Source organism: Octopus bimaculoides, chromosome 10, assembly GCF_046866305.1.
Source record: "Octopus bimaculoides isolate indiv1 chromosome 10, ASM4686630v1, whole genome shotgun sequence".
In the NCBI taxonomy this organism is placed as follows: Eukaryota; Metazoa; Mollusca; class Cephalopoda; order Octopoda; family Octopodidae; genus Octopus; species Octopus bimaculoides.
In genome coordinates this window covers 50,335,471-50,356,053 of record NC_142937.1, presented here as the reverse complement: position 1 = coordinate 50,356,053, position 20,583 = coordinate 50,335,471, and the positions used below count along the sequence as shown (strand labels likewise).

The 20,583-nt window shown below is 36.8% G+C and overlaps 1 protein-coding gene across 1 annotated transcript in view; it reads right to left on the bottom strand.

The window, feature by feature from the left end:
- Window positions 1-5,649: 5,649 nt before the first annotated feature.
- The window catches only part of LOC106875499 (survival of motor neuron-related-splicing factor 30), a 34,645-nt gene continuing 19,711 nt past the window's right edge, over window positions 5,650-20,583 (bottom strand). The window contains exons 4-7 of the mRNA XM_014923668.3: window positions 17,467-17,554; window positions 16,466-16,548; window positions 9,048-9,174; window positions 5,650-8,008 (exon numbers count right to left, since the gene is read on the bottom strand). Of these exons, the coding sequence (XP_014779154.1) occupies window positions 7,862-8,008; window positions 9,048-9,174; window positions 16,466-16,548; window positions 17,467-17,554 (445 nt within the window). The 3' untranslated portion in view covers window positions 5,650-7,861. The remainder of the gene's footprint in view (window positions 8,009-9,047; window positions 9,175-16,465; window positions 16,549-17,466; window positions 17,555-20,583) is intronic.

Genomic DNA, 20,583 nt, shown 5'->3' with positions numbered 1-20,583 from the left:
GTTCAGGTGGTCAAGTCTATATTGATCTGCCAGCCTGAAACACTTCAGCAGATGGATGAGGCATGAGTTTCCCTTTCTATCTTTTGAGCCTACGCTATCCAGGCGTGCATCCAGTATAGCATTGAAGTCACCTAGTACAACTACTGTCTTCGATGTCACCAGGAAATTCTCCAGGCGATGAAAGAAGTCAACCCGTTTGCCTGCATTACCAGGCTCGTAGATGCCCACCAGCCTGAAGGCTTTGCCACTGTATGTTAGATCCAGAACAACCAACTCGCCTTCTGAGTCCACGAAGATTGTACATATCTGCATGACCAAGATTTTACAGATCAAGACAGCCACCCCTCTGCTCCCTCCCTCCCAGCTAGGAGAAATTATTTTCTCATAGTCATTCAGGGAGTGTAGAGAAGGCCTGCAGCTTGTCCAGCCTGGTTTCTGTAATAACCATCACATCTATACTATGTGACCTGAGGTCGTCAAGGAGGCACGCCTGCTTCTACTTCGAGCTCAAGCCACGCACATTTAAATACGCTATGTTCAACACGGCCATATATAACATAGAAGAAAAAAGGGGGACCTACTTACCATCTCTTTCTTTCCAGGGAAATGGCTCTCAAGACGTTTGAGACCACTTCTCTATCTTCTTCTGTTCCTCCTATAAAGGGTATCTCCAAGGAGGTTTCAACCGACGGGTCAAATACTTTTTTAAAATCATTTAGTATGCTTATGTCATTGGGATGTAATTTGTTCAGATCGAAAAACAGAGTCCTTGCTATCTTTGCTATGACATTAGGACTCTGTTTAAAATGGTTTTTGTAGACCAATGAATCATTATGTGGTCCATCTAGATAAAGTGCTTTTTGTCCGGTATGCGATCGTCACTCGATCAACCGGTTTTGGTATTGTTATAGGGATGTCTATAAATGACATCTTTTCCCCTCTTTTGGTCTTTGGGGTTTCTTGTTTGTTCAGGGACTCCATCTTCCTCGAACAAACCTGGTACTTGTCTGTTGGTTTTCCTCTTCGCTATCAGTGATGAGTTCATATGATGTGGTCACTCCTAGGAGTGCCGTCTCTTGGTTGGATGAACTCCTGGTAACGGCCTCCGTGGCCAGGAGTTCACCCTCTTTAGTTGATGTCTTTTTGGTTGTAGCTGGGGGTGCACCTTTTTTTGGTCCTATAGGTGTTACAACACTTATAGGACTTTTTTTTGGTTCACTTTGGTTTTTCGATGATCCCTCCTGGGGATCATCTTCCTTGGAGGTGGACTGTTCCGTTTTTTATTTTCGGGACACTTTTCTCTTAAGTGTCCCTTCTTCCTACACTTGAAACAGCGAGTATAAGTATCCACATAAATGAGGATACTTATATCATCCATTATAATAGTTTCTGGTAGCTCCTCGAGATCTTTTGTTGTGGCTTGCACCAGGATCTCGAGGGTCTGGCCCTGCCAGTTCTGTGGGCCGTCTTTTGTGATCTGTATAATTTAAAATTTTTCTTCCCTTTTGTATAGCAGGGTGGCCACGATCCAGCCCACCTCCACCTCCGGGGGGATGTTTTTAATTTTTATCCGGAACGTCCTACGTCCCAGATATAGTGGCAGTAATAAAATGTTGCCACATTGCAAGGTTCTTGTTGACAGATCTCCTGCACATTCTGTCGATTCGAACCTTGCTTCAATGGTTGCGAATCTTGTTCCTCTATTTAAATACTTAATCTGGTTCATTATTGTGCCAAGACATTTCTCGATGCAACTCTCCTTCAAATCTTTTTGACTCCATATTATAAGTTTTATAAATGATAGCCTTCTCTTTTATTTTATTTTGGAGTTCACTTGGAGGAGTTATTCTTGATTCACCATCCTTTTTCGATATCATTCCGAAGAATGCCTGAATTTCCTCCACTTTCAATTTTATTTGTTCTCGGCCACTGACGGCCACAGCAAAATTCATATTTGTGTTTTCTTCCATGGAAGCCATTTTTTTTTTAAACAAAACAATTCCGTATTACGGAGAAAAATAATGTTTTCAAAAATGGAACCACAATCCAACAACAGTTCATACAGTATTCCTTCCCCCGAAGGGGGAGGGTAACAGTTCACAAAAGGGTTTGGAAGTCTGCATTATGCTACTTTCTTGTCACAAAAGTAAATCATTTTTGAATCAAATTGTAACATGATGAGAAATGGATCCAATACAATAACCGTAAACATTCAGCATAATACATTTTACATGTAAAGATTCATGTCATCCACAAGTTTCTTCATTCTGCAGATACTGTTAAAAACGTGAGGCATGATGTATGTATATTTCCTTTTAAGTAACTTTTATATCCTTGTAAATTGGATAAATAATTTAACAAAGTATTTACACGAATGCACAAGACTTAATACAAGGTTACACAGCTCACAGTGAACTGCTTACCAATCAACTGATAACTTGACAGTTCTTTATAGCAAATGTGACAGTCCACTTTTAATCATAAGTGGGTGGTTGGAATCCTTCCACAACAGCAAGGAATGAGGCAGGGATGGATCATGAGTAAACCTATAAACTGTAAACCATCATTGTCGCCATCGTCAACAACAACAATGAATTTCAATGTTTTATTTATTTATTTTTTCTAATATTAGGAGTGAAATTACCTAGAATCTTATATACATTCACATCATCATTGTATGTCCGTTTTCCATGCTGGTATGGCTTGACAGAATCTGTTGAGACCAAGGGACACACCAGGTTTCTTTATAAATACATATATATTCATGTGTATATAAAGAGAGACAGCTATGTTTCGCTGTCTGTCTGCCTGCCTATTGCATGGTATCCTCAGATGAAGATGATTTTCAAATAATTTATTTAGAGAAATGAAATAAAAAAAACAATGAATTTTTTCAATTTATTAATTGAATTTATATATGTAATATAAGAAAATAAGGTTTGCGTTTTATTTTTTTCCCTCAGAAATCAGTGAAAAAAAAGTAGCTATCAATATTCCACTCTTAAATACAATGATATAATGTGTGATAAAGGTAAAAAAAATAAACTAGAAGAAGAAAGAGAAAAGCGATAAAAATAGTGATGATCATTAAAACAGTTAATTCCCCAGTAAACCTATTTCAAATTGAATGCAGTTTATTCTACCACTTGAAACAACATATTTTGAAGTGGATAAACTATTTTATGAAAACCTTCAGCCAGTAAGACAGTCAATTAATTATTACCATCACCATCAGCATTCCAGTTGTCTCATTTCTATTGCATGTTTTTACTTCACAACTAAGACTGCTTCCTAGCTCTATTATAAAAACTTTGTTTTAAGTGACCTAAATTAAAACCTTCTATCAAAATATCAGCTAAACAATAAGTTATTTTACTAAACTCATCATGTTTTCAAAATTTACTGAAACAAAAGCAATATGTATCAATAGAAATATGATAACAAAAAGGTTAATCTTTTATTAGTTTTAGTCATTGGACAGCAATCATGCTGGAACAATGCCTTCAAGAGATTTTTTTGTCAATCATAGAACCTGTCAGTATTTATTCAGAATTACTGCCCTTCTAGACAGATTGTAGGTCCACACCTTGCTCATATTTTCCATTTTTGGCATCATTTATAAGGCTGGATGACCTTCTTAACACCTAGTGTCCTAGTGTACAGAGTTTTGCTGGGTGCATTTCATCATAGCATCAATACCGGTGAATTTGTCATGTCTAATGGGCTCTCTCAATTTTTGAGTTGTCTCCATTCATTCACCAACCACTTTATAAAAGTGTACTGAATGCATTTTATCATGATGTCAGTACTATTGAGATTGCCTTGTGCCCCCTCAAGACGACTGTGTTCTCACTACTTTATGGTGTCTTCATTTGTTTAAGGATCATACAAATGAGATTGATAGCAGAAGAACCAAGATGAGTGGATGGTGAGACGGAGAATATGATGAGAGAAACAGAGTTGGTGTGAGAAGTCAGTGATAAACTTGTAACAGGTGGATGTAAGAGTAAGTGATGGAACTCAGTAACAAATAGTTAGAGGAAGAGAGTTAGTTGGCAGCACAGAAATGGTGATGACAGAATGTATCATATACAAACAGATCTTATGATATCCTTTATATGTAGGCATCTTGATGGGAAGAGGAGTGATAAGGGTAGTGGCAGAATATACAAGGGTCCAATGCCATCTATCCTCTGTACATTACTACACTGGTAGCATGGTACAAAAGATAGGAGGGGAGATCCATTACCATTGTTTGTTACAGATAGCATGGCATAGAAAATAAGAGAGAGTGAGCAAAGAATATAAGTGATGAAGAGATGACTGATAAGATAAATATCTAATATAAGTACGTTTATACCTTCCAGCCTGTATCCCTACCACCTTTTGAATGTTCATTTGACCATGCTAACATTGAAATCGCAAAGTTGTGCAATAATAACATGCTTGAGTTAAAACAATGTGAATATATAAGCATTACACTTGACAGAATAATATGAATGCTAAAGGATTAATCAACATTATCTTCAAATTTATTTGCATAAAAAATTCATGTTTTACTCTACTCCTGACTTGTTAAAAACTTCATATTTTGACCACTTTGAAGGAATTGATACAATAATAAATTTCTAAAATGCTCAACTCGATGCACTAAAAAATGTTGAAATATATGTAAGAGATTCTGCAACTAATTTTGTCTTTTTTCATATACAAAAATATTTTTCCACATAAGTCCTGGCCATTTTCACCAAAAAAATGTTGAAATAACCAAACCAGTCTTGTTAGCCTTTTCAATTTCTGGCCATTCAGCACATTAATTTCAAGAATCCAGAATTCTATGTTATCATAAAAAATAAACTTGTTTCTTAGTAGCAAAAATACCAACTTTCTAATGATTATTTTGATCAATATAATTTCGGAACAGAAAGATACTGCTTTAACCCTTTAATATTTAAACAGACCATATCTGGTTCAAATATTTAACCTGTTTTACATTAAAACAAGCCAGATCTGGCAACCTATGCCTATCCAACATTTTCATTTTAAAAATAAACAATCAGGAGTGGCTGTGTGGTAAGTAGCTTGCTTACCAACCACATGGTTCCGGGTTCAGTCCCACTGCATGGCACCTTGGGCAAGTGTCTTCTACTATAGCCTCGAGCCAACCAAAGCCTTGTGAGTGGATTTGGTAGATGGAAACTGAAAGAAGCCCATCGTATATATATGTATATATATATATGTATGTATTTGCCCCCCCCCCCCCACCATCACTTGACAACCGATGCTGGTGTGTTTACGTCCCCATAACTTAGCGGTTCGGCAAAAAGAGACCAATAGAATAAGTACTAAGCTTACAAAGAATAAGTCCTGGGGTCGATTTTCTCGACTAAAGGCGGTGCTCCAGCATGGCCGCAAATGACAAACAAGTAAAAGAGTAATCACATCAGCAAAGCTCTAAGCTACAGAGATAATGCATAATTAATTCAAAACAATGTGAATAAATAAGCATTTGATAGAATAATTTGAATGCTAAAGGGTTTAAAGTTTATAGAAAAAATTTTGTAGCAAACTGACTGGAGAAATGAGTTTTGATTTTCAAACAAAAACATAAAAAAGCATGACAAAAAACAAAACAAAAAAACGACAACATATCTGAAGAAAACAAATTTATTCACTTCTGTTGACTATTTGTTTATATACAACAGCTCCTTTAAATAGAAAATGAAGGCCAAACATGTTATTTCAGTCTGTCACACAAGTGAGCTGCCAAAACACAGTATAGCTTCTACAAGTGCAACAAGACTATGCTTTATACATGAACAACATACAATGGAGTAAACAAGCTTGCTCTTTGAATTTAAGATGACAAATGAATTTTCTTAAATCCAGCAGAATTTAATATCTGGGATATAACCAAAATAAATTAAAAGGTAAAAAACAAAGTAATGCAGAAAGGTTTTGGAGTTCTTTAATTGAAGAAGGAAAAAAAAAAAAATTTGGTGAGATTACTTTGTAAAAGTTTAAGAATTTTACAACAGAAAGTAGGGGAGAAGAGAATCAAGCCAAAGTTTAAATTATGAATATGTTATATGCATTGCAATGCAGTGGCAATTTATAGAATCCTGACTAATTGTTTTTTGATGCTAAATTCATGTATACTGGAATAGATGTCACTATCTAGCGGCAAGAGATCAATGGCTAGGTAATTAGCTTCAAAGTGCAAGCAGTGCTAATTCTTAAGTCCTCATAAGAGAGCTAGTATCTATCCCAACATAATTTCAACCAATTTCTATTTTGATAAAGATATCAGTAAGAAAGGTGTTGTGCTCAATTTCAACTTACTAATATCTAATTTTTATTTACTTTTTACGGTAGCATTTTTCTTCATTTGAATTACAGAAATAGTAAACACCCATTAGAAATTAAAAACGTAAGTACAAATAAGAATGTTGATTTTATCAGTCATTTTGAAAATATAAGGACTTTCAAAAACAAAATAAATACTGAAATGAAAATTGAAGTGTTAAAGAAAGAGAAAAGTGATATCATGAACTTGGAACTGACATAATTACCCCGTATCACAGACAACAGGTGCCTATATTCACTAGTATTATGATTGTCAAAATCAAAAACCAACAAGAGATTCTGACAAAACTACTGACTTTCCCACACTATCACCAATTCCAAATCAAAATTGGCTGTTCCTATTCTACTAGAAGAGCATATCAAAATCTGAGTTACACCAAACATATTCCTAGATACACACAGGTTGTGGACTATGTACAGATGAAAACTAATTCTTACAAAATATATCCAACAAATGTTTTTATTAGAAACCTATTATAATGGCATAATTGCAAATTGTTTATGCTCAAGAATAAAATATAGTACAGTTGCTCCTTCTTCAAGTAAGAACTGCATGTGTGTAGATTTGGACAAAACAACAAAAAGCTAGCAAAACAACTACTTAATTTAGATTAGATATAAATGCAAAAACTAGTAATACACCATCTAAAAATTCTGAAGATCCAAATGTCTCTTCAGACACAAAAACAACTCGTATAGACATGGACAGTTTGTGGGTGAGGAAGGGTTTATAGATAGGAGAGCACCATATTAAAAATTTCTTAAGAATATAGTTTTGCACAACAAATTATCTAAAAGGAAAGTGTAAGCTGAAATATACCAGCTATGTGATATATTCCATGCAAATATTAAACATTAAGTCATTCATTACTGTATGCAAGACTTGTACATAAAAAAACCTAACAATAGCTTAATATCATGAAGTATTATAAAATATCACCATTCAAGGTTTGTAAACACAGCCACACACATAATTAAACCTGTACATAAAAGTTATTTGGCAACATCTAAGAAGTTGCACTATTTAAAATTTTCATGTTGTGCAAGTAAATGGAAGTAAGCTTTCTTTTAACATTCCATTTTCTTTAAACAAAAGTCCTGATCAACAGAGGAAGAACTTTGAGGAATTAAAAGAAATTAAATTTTCGACCAACAAAGATACTTAACACAGCAATAGAATATTATCAGCACCATTGAAAAAAATCTGTTACGATAATAGTTCCTAAATCATTTGGTTTACTGATTTTAAAAAAATAAATATGTTACCTAATTAAAAAAAAAAAATGTTTAATTAAAAAAGTAAGCAATGAGATAAATGTAAAAAATTGTATAGATGAATAATTTCAAGAGCAAGTTTAATGATAAAGTTGAAAGTTAAGAGTTATGTGTCAAAGAAAGAAAGAAAAAAAAAACTGATGGAGCTCAACAATAATCTATATACAAATCTGAGAGGCCATAGAAAAAAAAAATATTTGGGATGGGAATGAAAGCAGTTTCACTTTTTCCACTTTTCTTGGGGATGGTACTCTGTCATAGGTTTCCCACCAGTTCCACATGTACCAATTCCAACTCTTCCATTGATATTATCTGGAGAAGCAAATATAGACCTCTTCACTTTCCCCTTGTTTGTCTTGGAAAATGTCTGAAAATAATTTCAAAATATGTTTTCAGATTTTCTGCTACATTCTAAGTTTTTCATACATTTATAATCAGAACATGACAAAGAAAAATAAACATGCTATATAAATACATAAAATTTTTTGTTTTCAATTTTAGATTCTCTTAGATTTGGAGCAACAAATTGGTAGATTCTTTAACCCTTTCATTACCATATTTCTAATGATATTATTATGAATTTAAGTCTTACCTAGGTTAAATTTGCCTTTTATCCTTTTGGGGTTGACAATAAAATACCACTTATGTACTGTAGGATCAATGAAATCAACTCCTCTCCCAAGTTTCAGGCCTTGTATCTTTATTAGAAACCATTATTATTATTATCAGCAGCAGTAGTAGCATTACCATTTTTAGATTTGCTTGTAAGACTTTCTGGACAATAAATTCTCTTATTATTTCCATGTAATTCTTTAATTGCAGATAAAGTTTATTGAATAAATCAAAGACAAAGGCAGTGCAAATAAGAAGTGTCACCAGTCAAAGCTAATCTGCAGGTATGCATATCTCTTGCACAAATGAATTATTCAAGATGATTGAAAAAGTGTCATCAATAGAGCTACAACAAAGATTTTAATAAGTGACTATATTGGCTCTAAAATCAGTTAAGGCTTAAGTGCATCAAAATTATATTGTTCCAATCTAGTCACTAATGACATGCAAGAAAATTAAAAATAACATAAACAATATAGAGTAGGGGTTCCCAAGCTGATCAATTTTGTTATTTAAAAAATCTGAAGTAAACTAGTGAAAATAATAGTTTTCTTTGCTGATAATGGAGGAGTCTCATTCAGAAAACTTAGGTTCTGGAATCTGCTCATGGGTTCATAAGTGAAATAACAATATGCGCTATCTTCATGTTGTTTCACCTTAGTATTACAATACAAACAACATAGTACTATGAATAAAATAGCTAAAAATTGAGTATTTTTGTTGGAAAAAAAATTTTTTTTGCAGTAATCGCAGTCAGTAAAAAGTGAAATGTACATAAAAAAATTATATCTTACCTTTGCATTAAAATCAAGCCATTTATTTTTCTCGGTTTCCCTCTCCTCTTCTAATTGTTTCATGCGCTGGGCTTTCTTTTGTGCCTTTTTCCGCTTTTTCTCACGTTCTTCAGCAATCAGATCTTTCCTATTTGGAAAATAATTTAATCAGTACAGAATAATCTTTATATTCAAAATTAGAATATAAAAAAAATCAATATATAAACCTGATTTTTTTCCCCCAACTTCCTTAAATCAAGCTTCAAACTACAGCAAATGCTACATTTGATCCCATATTCTTCTCCCACTTTTTTTTTAACAAAGTGATAGAATAAAGTAAAACATTTAAGAAATTCTAAATATAAATTTTGAAAGCACATTCCCAATTTTTATATCACATTTTACATTTTTTAAAACTGAAATTGAAATGAAAACCTATATTATGTTAAAATTTGTAAGAGTTGAAAATACATAATAGTATAGATTTTAGTTGCATAAAAAACATATTGAGTTGGCAAGAAAGTAATTTCGTTTTTTTAGTGTGAAATAAAAGTAATTTTTTTCTCATACAAAGAATCATATATTTTCCATTTTGTTCAATGACCTTTTGCCATCTTTCTGGCAATTTCATGGTTCTGCGCTTATAGAACTTCTGGTCCTTATCAGCCAAACACTGAAGTGCGATTTCAGCTCATCACCATTATTGAAAGAATTTTGCAAACTTTGAAATAAATGGTAATCTGATGGTGCAAGATTAAGGTTATATGGTAGATGTGACATCACTTCCCATCTAAGCTCCAATAATTTTTCACAAGTTAGCAAAGACGTGTGTGGTCCAGCATTGTCATGGTGGAACACGATTCCTTTACGATTTGCCAATTCTGGCCAATAATTTTTCACAAGTTAGCAAAGACGTGTGTGGTCCAGCATTGTCATGGTGGAACACGATTCCTTTACGATTTGCCAATTCTGGCCATTTTTCTTTGTTTCCTTCAGTAAACATCTAAATTGATTGTTTGATTCCTTGGAAGCAGCTCAAAATAAACAACACCTTTGTAATCCCACCAAATTGACAGCACAACCTTTTTTTGATGCAATTCAGCTTGGACTATGATCATTTTCAATTGATGTTATTGTAGACAATCTATTTTTCATCACCAGTGATGATTCCTTTAAAAAAAAAGGGCAATTTCATTGCATTTGAGATGCATATCGCAAATATTGATTCATTGGGTTAAGTGAATCTCTTCCAATTTATGTGGAACCCAAATATCAAGCTTCTTAATAAGCTCAAGACATTTTAAGTGATTTTCAATTGTTTTGTGTGATACATTTAACCCCTCTGCAATCTCTTGCACAGTTATATGACAATCAGATTCAATTATGGCTTTGATTTGGTCATCATCAACTTCAGTAGGTCAACCAGAACAGAACATTGGTCAACTTTGAGTGAAAAATCTCCAGAATGGAATTTTTAAAACCATTTCTCATATGTGCATTCTGTTAACCCTTTCATTACCATATTTCTAACCAAAATACACCCCTTATGTGTTTCAATTAATTTCTAACATCAACATCATCATCATCATCGTTTAACGTCCGCTTTCCATGCTAGCATGGGTTGGACGACTTGACTGAGGACTGGTGAAACGGGATGGCAACACCAGGCTCCAATCTAAATTTGGCAGAGTTTCTACAGCTGGATGCCCTTCCTAACGCCAACCACTCAGAGAGTGTAGTAGGTGCTTTGACGTGTCACCTGCACGAAGGCCAGTCAGGCGATACTGGCAACGGCCACGCTCAAAATGGTGCATCTTATGTGCCACCCGCACAAGAGCCAGTCCAGGGGCACTGACAACGATCTTACTTGGCTTGCCGGGTCTTCTCACGCACAGCACATTTCCAAAGGTATCGGTCAGTAGTCATCGCCTCGGTGAGGCCCAATGTACGAAGGTCTTGCCTCACCACCTCAGCCCAGGTCTTCCTGGGCCTACCTCTTCCACGGGTTCCCTCAACTGTTAGGGTGTGGCACTTTTTCACGCAGCTATCCTCATCCATTCTCACCACATGTCCATACCAGCGCAATCGTCTCTCTTGCACACCACAACTGATGCTTCTAATGTTCAGCTTTTCTCTCAAGATACTTACACTCTGACGGGTATTCACATTGACATTACACATCCAACGGAGCATACTGGCTTCATTCCTTGCGAGCTTACGTATGTCCTCAGCAGTTACAGCCCATGTTTCACTGCCATGTAGCATGGCTGTTCGTACACATGCGTCATTCAGTCTGCCTTTTACTCTGAGTGAGAGTCTCTTTGTTGCCAGCAGGGGTAAGAGCTCTCTAAACTTTGCCCAGGCTATTCTTATTCTAGCAGCTACACTTTCAGCGCACCCACCCCCACTACTAACTTGGTCGCCCAGATAGCAGAAGCTATCGACTACCTCTAGTTTTTCACCCTGGAATGAGATAGAAGTTGTTTCCTGTTTGTTTACAGTCTTTATTGCACCTGAACATCTGCCACAAACAAAAACTAACTTCCTAGTTAACCTGCCTTTGATGTTGCTGCACCTCTTATGTGTCCATAGCTTGCACCGGGTACATCTTATAGAGTTACTACCTACTCCTTTTCTACATACTGAGCAAGGCCATCTACCTGAAGGTGTTTGTGTTTTATCTACCTTCCTACTTATTAGGATTTTGGTTTTAGCTAGGTTGACTCTCAGGCTCTTCAATTCTAGACCTTGCTTCCACACCTGAAACTTCTCTAGTTCTGATAGTGACTCCGCAATTAGGGCAAGGTCATCAGCATAGAGGAGCTCCCAGGGGCAACCTGTCTTGAACTCCTCTGTGATTGCCTGGAGGACTATGATAAATAAGAGGGGGCTGAGGACGGAACCTTGGTGGACCCCTACCTCTACCCGGAATTCATTGCTGTACTCATTTCCAACCCTCACCTTACTGGCAGCATCTCTGTACATGGCTCGCACAGCTCTCACTAACCATTCTTCTATCCCAAGTTTCCTCATTGACCACCAGATAAGGGATCGGGGGATCCTGTCAAAGGCTTTCTCCATGTCAACGAAAGCCAGGTACAGAGGTTTATCCTTGGCTGGGTATTTCTCCTGCAGCTGTCTTACTAGAAATAAGGCATCAGTAGTGCTTTTACCTGGCATGAACCCAAACTGCATCTCATCTAAATTGATTCGCTCCCTAATTAGTTGGCCTATGACCCTCTCTGTAACTTTCATAACCTGATCTAACAGCTTAATGCCTCTGTAATTATTTGTATCTAAAGCGTCACCTTTACCTTTGTAGCAGTTGACTATGATGCTGCTACACCAGTCATTGGGTATGACTCCTTCGTGTATCACCTGGTTCGTAATACGGGTGACTAGGCTATAGCCAACACTGCCAGATATTTTGAGCATCTCTGCAGTGATTGCTGATGGGCCAGGGGCTTTCCCGGTCTTCATACTCTTAATTGCTTTATCTACCCTGGTACTATCAACTCGGATAGCTGGTCCCTCTATTGGGTCGACATACGGCAGGCTCTCTTCCTCCCATTCATTCTCTTTATTAAGCAATCTATCGTAGTGGCATCTCCAGACCTTTTTCTTTGCATCCTCATTTAGTGCAAGCATACCATCATCCATGCGAACACATTTCTCTCCTACGACATCACTATTTTCTCTCCTACACTGTCTTGCAACACGAAATACCTCGAGTCTTTGGTCCTCATGGCACAGAACATTGGCAAATCTTTTCTTATCTGCTTCCCCTCTGGCTAAATAAACCTGTTGCCTAACCTCCCTTTTGGCACATTGGTACAATTCCCTGCTACCACCGTTCTTCCAGTCCTTCCAAGCCTGTTTCTTTTGTCTAATAGCCCTGTCTACCTCCTTGTTCCACCACCACATTACTCTGGGTCGAGAGGGGACCTTACACCAGCCACAGATCTGGTCGGTGGCTTTCAACAGGTTGTCCCGCAGAAATCTCCAATTGTCTTCCACATTGTATGATGCTATATCCCCTTCTATTTCGTTAAATGCTTCAAGTAACTTGTCTCTAAGTCTCTGTCCATTTGCAGGGTCTTTAAGCTTCCACACCCTTCTCCTCCAAGCCGGTCTAATTCTGGGCACCCATTTTGCCTTGATCCCAAAGTCGCTAACTACTAATCTATGTTGTGGGGTACATTCTTCGCCAGGGTAGGTTTTGGCATTTATAAGCCGCCCTCTTTCCCTATTTCTGGCGAGGATGTAGTTGATTTGGCTAGAGTGTCTGCCAGAGCGGTAGGTGACTAGGTGACTGGCAGGTTTCCTGAAGTTGGTATTGCAGACCATAAGATCGGTTGCATCACAGAACTCCAGCAGTCTGGTTCCCTCCTCGTTGCGGGAACCGAAGCCATAGCCTCCATGTATGCCATGGAAGCCTCCAGCACGACGTCCGACATGACCATTGAAGTCTCCAGCCACAAAGAGAAGGTCCCTGTCACTCATCGACGAGGTAGTTTGCAAGAGGGTGTCATAGAATTGGTCTTTCAGACCATCTGGTAGCCCCGGTTGAGGTGCATAGGCTGAGATGACAGTAGCTAATCTATGATGAAGCACTAGTCTAATCTTAAGTACTCTGTCACTTACTCTAACGACCTCGATTACCTTATCCACCCATTTCTCTGCTAGAAGTATTCCTACGCCCCTGACCCCGTCAGTGTTCCCTGCCCAGAAAATCTTGTACCTGTGTTCTTTGCCTGTGAGGAACCTCGCAGAACCTCCTCTCCATCTTACTTCCTGGATGCAGCACATATCTACGCATCTCTGTTCAAGCATCTCAACAATTTCACTAGATCTACCTTTCAGCGTGCCGACGTTGAGAGTGCCAATCCTAACAGTATGGGTGTTGGGGGTGTGGGCCTGTAGCCTGGGAAGGGGAAAAGCAGTGTCGTGTACCTGAAAAGAAAACTTGCAATTGGAAGAATTCATAAGCAAAACAGTACCTACAACCTGCAAACATTACTCAAGCGTTATGCGCTACCCAAAGGTAGGGGAGAGGATGGCCAAGGCCACTAGATGGGTTCCGGGAGACAGCCGAGGATGACAGGATGACAGAGGAATGAACTTCCAGTGGAGGGGGTGGGCGGGCGGGTGTACCATCAACCAGGAGATGGGCCTCTTAATCGTAGATTTTAAATATTTGAGAGACAACAATGCATAAATCGTAATTTTTAAAAGAGCAATGAAACCTAGGTGAATAGAATATATAAGTAGCATGAATTTAGGAAGCTTAGAAAATGAATAAGTATGAATTTAAGACAAAAACTGAATTCAATTGAATTTCATGGAGAGAAACAAAATAAATAATAGAGGACAGACTAAAGCGCAAAAGGTATGAGATGTTGAGGCCGTAAATAAGTAAAAATCTCTATCTTATCTGCATCTTGGAGACTTCGTTGTAGTATGTCAGCGGAGAAGAGATTGAGATAATTTAGAAGGGATTTCTTATTTATATATACCCAGAACCTGAAAACCTTAAGGAAAAAACTACGATAGAGAGAGAGAGAGAGAGAGAGAGAGAGAGAGAGAGAGGGGTAGATGGAGGCATGGCGGGAGAAAGATAATCATAAATTTAGTCTGGTTTCATTAAACAACTCTAACTTTTTTAATTATAAACATATTAATGTGATTTTTGGAAGATAATTTAACAAAAGGTTCTCTTACAGGTAAATTCAACAAAATATAAAATTATTAAAATTTTTGTTCAAACATCGCTATAGAAAATGGGTTATTAGCTAATATTCAATTGGGTATACGACAAAATATTATTATAGAAGAGTTGTGCACATTACTGGATTCATTACTGTCTCTTTTGCCAGTATAAAATTAAAATCCAGAGCAATACCAAGTATTTGATTCACAAATCTTCCAAACTTTGATCCCCCATTTTGTGGGCTTTCCTGGCATATACTGTCGAAAATGCACTCGGTCTTTATAGCCCACCATATCCTCATCTATAAACTGTTTTATATGTGTTTTGAACACAGTCAGTGAGGGGTCTTATTTTAAATAAGGGATCAAAGTTTGGTTCTCCACGTACTGGTGTACTGCTCGTGTCTCTTACATGTAGATATTGAGTCAATTTTAAAAACCGTATCCTCGTCATTATACTTGAGACATATTCCTCTCCAAAGGGTTCATCACTACTCCAGTAATTTGTTATTCTAGGTAACATTCTAATGCCCATAATAATATTTATGGCAAAATATGCTTTAATTTCATTCAAGTTTGTGGGAAACTACAAACTATCCTTTTTTACGCTTTGTTTACATTCAGCGTAACGGTTTGTTTCCGCTGTAATCAATTCAAATAGGTACATCGGAAAAAGCAAAAAGAAATAGTCTAAAGCTTTACTCTCCTGGGTAAGACTGTGACTTGGTCCAGTTTCTTCAGAAAAATCACTGAAAGAAGGAGTTTTTAAATTTTCACTCCATTCAGGTACTAATTCATTATCTTTATCGCTATCATCGGAGCTCTCGGATTCACTGCTTTCATTTTCGGAAAATGAAACATCAGATTCATTATCAAATACCACGTGCTTTTTTTTTCGGTTACAGAGTTAGATTTATTAAGGTCTTCAGTGGAAAATCCTTCGAATTCTGACTCACTGCTTGACAGAATAAAATTCGTATCCATTTTTTTGTCAGGATTACAAATTTTGAAAACACAATAGGAACAAATTTAGAAAAAAATCTCCCAAAATTCACAAAATAAAAAAAAAACACGTCGATCGTCGTACAAAACTATAGCTGAACTGTTTACACAAATAATCACGTGTTTTCACGAATGTACTAACGAGATTTGCTTGGATATTCTCATTTAAATATGAATAGGTGATTACGGGCGGTTTTGGGCGGCTTGGTCATATGAACCAAAATTTTTTTCGGGCGGCTTTGGGCGGTTTGGTAACGAAAGGGTTAAACTTAAGAACTCCACACATCTCTTTGTGAGACTCAGCAGCTTTCTTGCCTTTAAGGAAATAAAAAAGCAAAATATAGTGAAAATGTTCGTTTTTGCACTCCATGTTGAAAATGACACTGAATAGTTGTAAAGAAAATTACATGCAATTTGCTTCTAAAGTAAGCTAAAGGTAATGGCTACCAAATGTCAAAAGGAAAAAAATCATGACATTGACAAAAGTCATTAAAAAAAATCAACCATCTATTTATGAAAAACGAAATTACTTTCTTGCCAACCCAATAACACCTAAGCAATTTACTTGTACATTGATGTTGGAAGCTCTGTAATGAAAGTGGCCCTATTTCAATATGATTTTTAACTAATAAAGTATACGAAGAATTTTACTATCAACCTAGAATTACCAGAAAATATCATTGTATTAATTATCTTAATTTAAGTGTGATCAATAATTATTAACTTACTTTGATTTAAGTCGTTTGGCTTCAGGACCCAATCCATCCACACCATGATCATTATCAGCATCAGATGGTTTTAATAAATTTGCCTAGAGCATTGGGAAACAAAAATTAGAAAAAAATTCAGCAGCAATCTAGTGTTTGTGAATAATAGGCGTAGGAGTGGCTGTGTGCATAGGCATAGGAGTGGCTGTGTGGTAAGTAGCTTGCTTACCAACCACATGGTTCAGGGTTCAGTGTCACTGCATGGCACCTTGGGCAAGTGTCTTCTACTATAGCCTTGGGCCGACCAAAGCCTTGTGAGTAGATTTGGTAGATGGAAACTGAAAGAAGCCCGTCGTATATATGTATATATATATGTGTGTGTGTGTGCGTGTGTATGCTTGTGTGTCTGTGTTTGTCCCCACCAACATCACTTGACACCCGATGCTGAAGTTACGGGGACGTCCCCATAACTTAGCGGTTCGGCAAAAGAGACTGATAGAATAAGTACTAGGCTTACAAAGAGTAAGCGCTGGGGTCGATTTTCTCGATTAAAGGCTATGCTCTAGCATGGCCGCAGTCAAATGACTGAAACAAGTAAAAGAGTAAACTATTATGGTTATAAATACACAGCTAAACAATAAAGCTGAGCTAATATTAATTTCAAATTGTAGAAAGTACAAAAGGCAGCGAGCTGGCAGAAACGTTAGCACGCCAAGCAAAATGCTTAGCAGTATTTTGTCTGCTGTTATATTCCGAGTTCAAATTTTGCCGAGGTGACTTTGCTTTGCATCCTTTCGGGGTTGATAAATTAAGTACCAGTTATGCACTGGCGTTGATGTAATCGACTCAACCCCTTTGTCTGTCCCCTTTATGTTTAGCCCCTTGTGAGCAATAAAGAAATAAGAAAGTACAACATAAAAAAAAAAAAGAAATCACCAGAAAATCCAAGAAGATACAAATTATTTCAGGAGAAATTTTGCATAAACCAAATGAATATTAATTTCTCTCTTCAAAATATTTACCTGTGTAATGTCTGTATTTCCATAACCCTCAAATGTTACAGTACATGTTCCATCAAGCAATATCTCATCAATTTTTGCTTCATAATACCTACAAAGGGAAAATTAGGTTATCTTAAATTTGTCAAATGAATTTTCTAATTGTAAATATCCCTGCCCATTTAGCAAGGCAGGTGTGAAAAGACTTAGCTGATGAAGCCTACTAAAACTGAAATATGTTGAACTGTCATTGTGTTTGGTACAATTAACATTAGACACCACTCAAGCAAAAAAAAAAACAAAAAAAATTTGCTGTGAAATGCTTAATTTCTTCAAATTATATCCCCTCCCATTTCAAAGTCTCAACTAGAAATTCTTCATTAGGAACTATTTGGGTATACCATTCAGTGTATTAGCATGTAAGCTACCATCTAAATCGTGGGTCACCAAACTACGGCCCACGATGTCAATTTGTCCGGCTTGCTGTCGGATGCTGAAAGAATGCTTTCATACTGCTTCTTATAAAAGCATGAAAAAACATGCTTTTATACTACTTCTTACACTTCTTAGATTAGGCATGTCGTATGTATACTGAGTCAGTCACGTCATGTGCTATGTATTTCATGTGCCATAATTACTACATAATGACTAGCTTGAGGCACATGTGATGTGCCTCAGGCTAGTCAGTTATTAGTGATCAGACGTGACAAAGCGAGAGAGAGAGGAAGTAAGATAGAAAGAGAGAGGAGTGAGAGAGAAAGAGAGGAGTGAGAGAGAAAGAGAGAGTGAGTGAGAGAGAAAGAGACATCATTGGTGACAGTGTTCGTTTTGTGCTTTTAAATGTTTCAGAGAGGAAGAGAAAGAGAGTGAGAAAGTGAGAGAGAATGAAAGAGACAGTGCGTGGTGAGGGTGTTCATTTTGTGTTTTTAAATATTTCAGAGAGGATGTAAGAGGGAAAGAAAGAGAGTGAGAAACAATGAAAGAGAAAGAGAGAGAGTGAAAGAGACAGCGGGTGCTGATGGCGCTCGTTTTGTGTTTTTAAATGTTTATCACATCGCAAGAGAAGTAGATACATATACACGTTGTTTAATCAAAAGTGGGAGAGAAGAGGGACACAAAGGAAGTGAAAGAGAAAGAAAGTGAGAGACAATTCATACATAGATACATAGACACAGCAAATATTGGCTGTCAGTTTCACTTTTCATTATCAGACAAGAATAAAATCAACTCACAAATGGCTGAGTACTCCACAGCTACAACTCGAGATATATATATATATATATGTGTGTGTGTGTGTGTGTGAATGTATTTGCATGTGTGTATAGTATAGGTTAGGTTAGTTAAAACATGTTTGCAATAATAAGTGTCGCGTGGTGGAAATAAACGCAATTACCAAACTTTCATTCATAAATCTATTTATTATTTCGTTCTTTTGCATTTCAATTTGTACCCAGAAATTTTCAACAACTGCACACCAGAAGAAATAGAAAAAAAAAAAAAAAAAAAAAAAAAATTTCTCAGAATAAAACTTAGCCCAAGTGATGCAAATATTCCATTCACACTAAACAGACTTCAGCTTCCACTTCGACTTGCATATTCAATGACAATTAATAAGGCTCAAGGGCAAACATTTGAAAAAGTATTTTCTCATGGTCAATTATATCTTGCATTTTCAAGAGCACAAGCTATGAACAATATCAAAGTAAGAATAATGACACTCAATTGGGATAACAGACAAGGCCAAAAACGTGGTGTGACATACACAAAAAATACTGTCTACCATAAACTACTGTGAGGAAGACCACCACACCAGCTAGCATCACCAGCACACCAGCTGCTCCATCATTACACCTTTCAGATCAGGGAACCAGTTAGGGGCCTGCTGGATTTCTCTCGGCATACCAGCAAACAACAAAATTGCACCAGCCAACATTACCACTACCTCCAAGCCAGTTGTATGTGTGTATGTATGTGTGTGTGTTTGTCCCACCACCAGCATTGCTTGACAACCGATATTGGTGCATTTGCATCCTTGTAATTTAGTTGTTCACCAGGCTTACAGGGAATAAGTCCAGGGATCAATTTCGACTAAAGGGTGGTGCTCCAGCATGGCCACTGTGAAATGACTGAAACAAGTAAAAGAATAAAAGAATACCCGAAAAACGTTCTGTACCACTAAACCAAAAAGGTTCTGTACGATGTATTTTAAGGATAAATAGTAATTCCGTTTACGTTTGTGTAACTGAGATATTTTGGTTAGATTATATAGTCATTGGTGTTACGTTACTTTCTATATTCTGTAACTGTCACAATATACTTTTCTAGGCCTGAAATTTTTGTGGGGAGGGGGCCAGTTGTTTAGATTGACCCCAGTACACAACTGGTACTTAATTTATTGACCCCTAAAGGACGAAAGGTAAAGTCAACCTTGGTAGAATTTGAACTCAGAATGTAAAGACAGATGGGCATAATATGCAAACATTTCTCATGACACCAGTACACTTTATAGATGCTTACATTTTTTATGTTTTCTGTGAATTTTTCACAGGTCCTGCTAGTTACAATTAAAACAGGAATATCTGACGCTGAGGCCTAAGACTGCTTTTGTTTTTCTTCACCCATCATTATGGCTACTAAGAAGAGAAAGGTTGATGATGAATGTTGCACTTTCAATAAATGGGGAGAAAAGTTGCGGTCCGAGAAATTTGAATCTTTGAAATGTAGTTTGGAATCTCAAAAGAATTTCTTTACGAAAAAGTTTGTTGGAAATGAATCTATCACTCGTGTAAGTTACAAAATAGTGAAGAAGTTGACAGAGCGAGGAAAACCATTTACTGACAGAAACTTTATAAAAGAGTACATGATGGAAACAGCAAATGACTTGTGTCCTGAAAAAGCTAACATGTTTGACTGTATCAGCCTTTCAGCAAATTCAGTTGTGCGGAGAATAGAACTTGGAGAGAATATACATATACATGAGAAAGCTAAGAAATTTTTGTGGTATTCTCTTGCAATGGATGAGTCTACTGATCTCTCTAGAACGTCACAACTTCTTGTGTTTGTAGTGTTAATTGAAACCTTGAGATTATTTCTTGCGTACTAAAACCGGTTACAACTGTGGTGAACTTTATTCGGAATCAA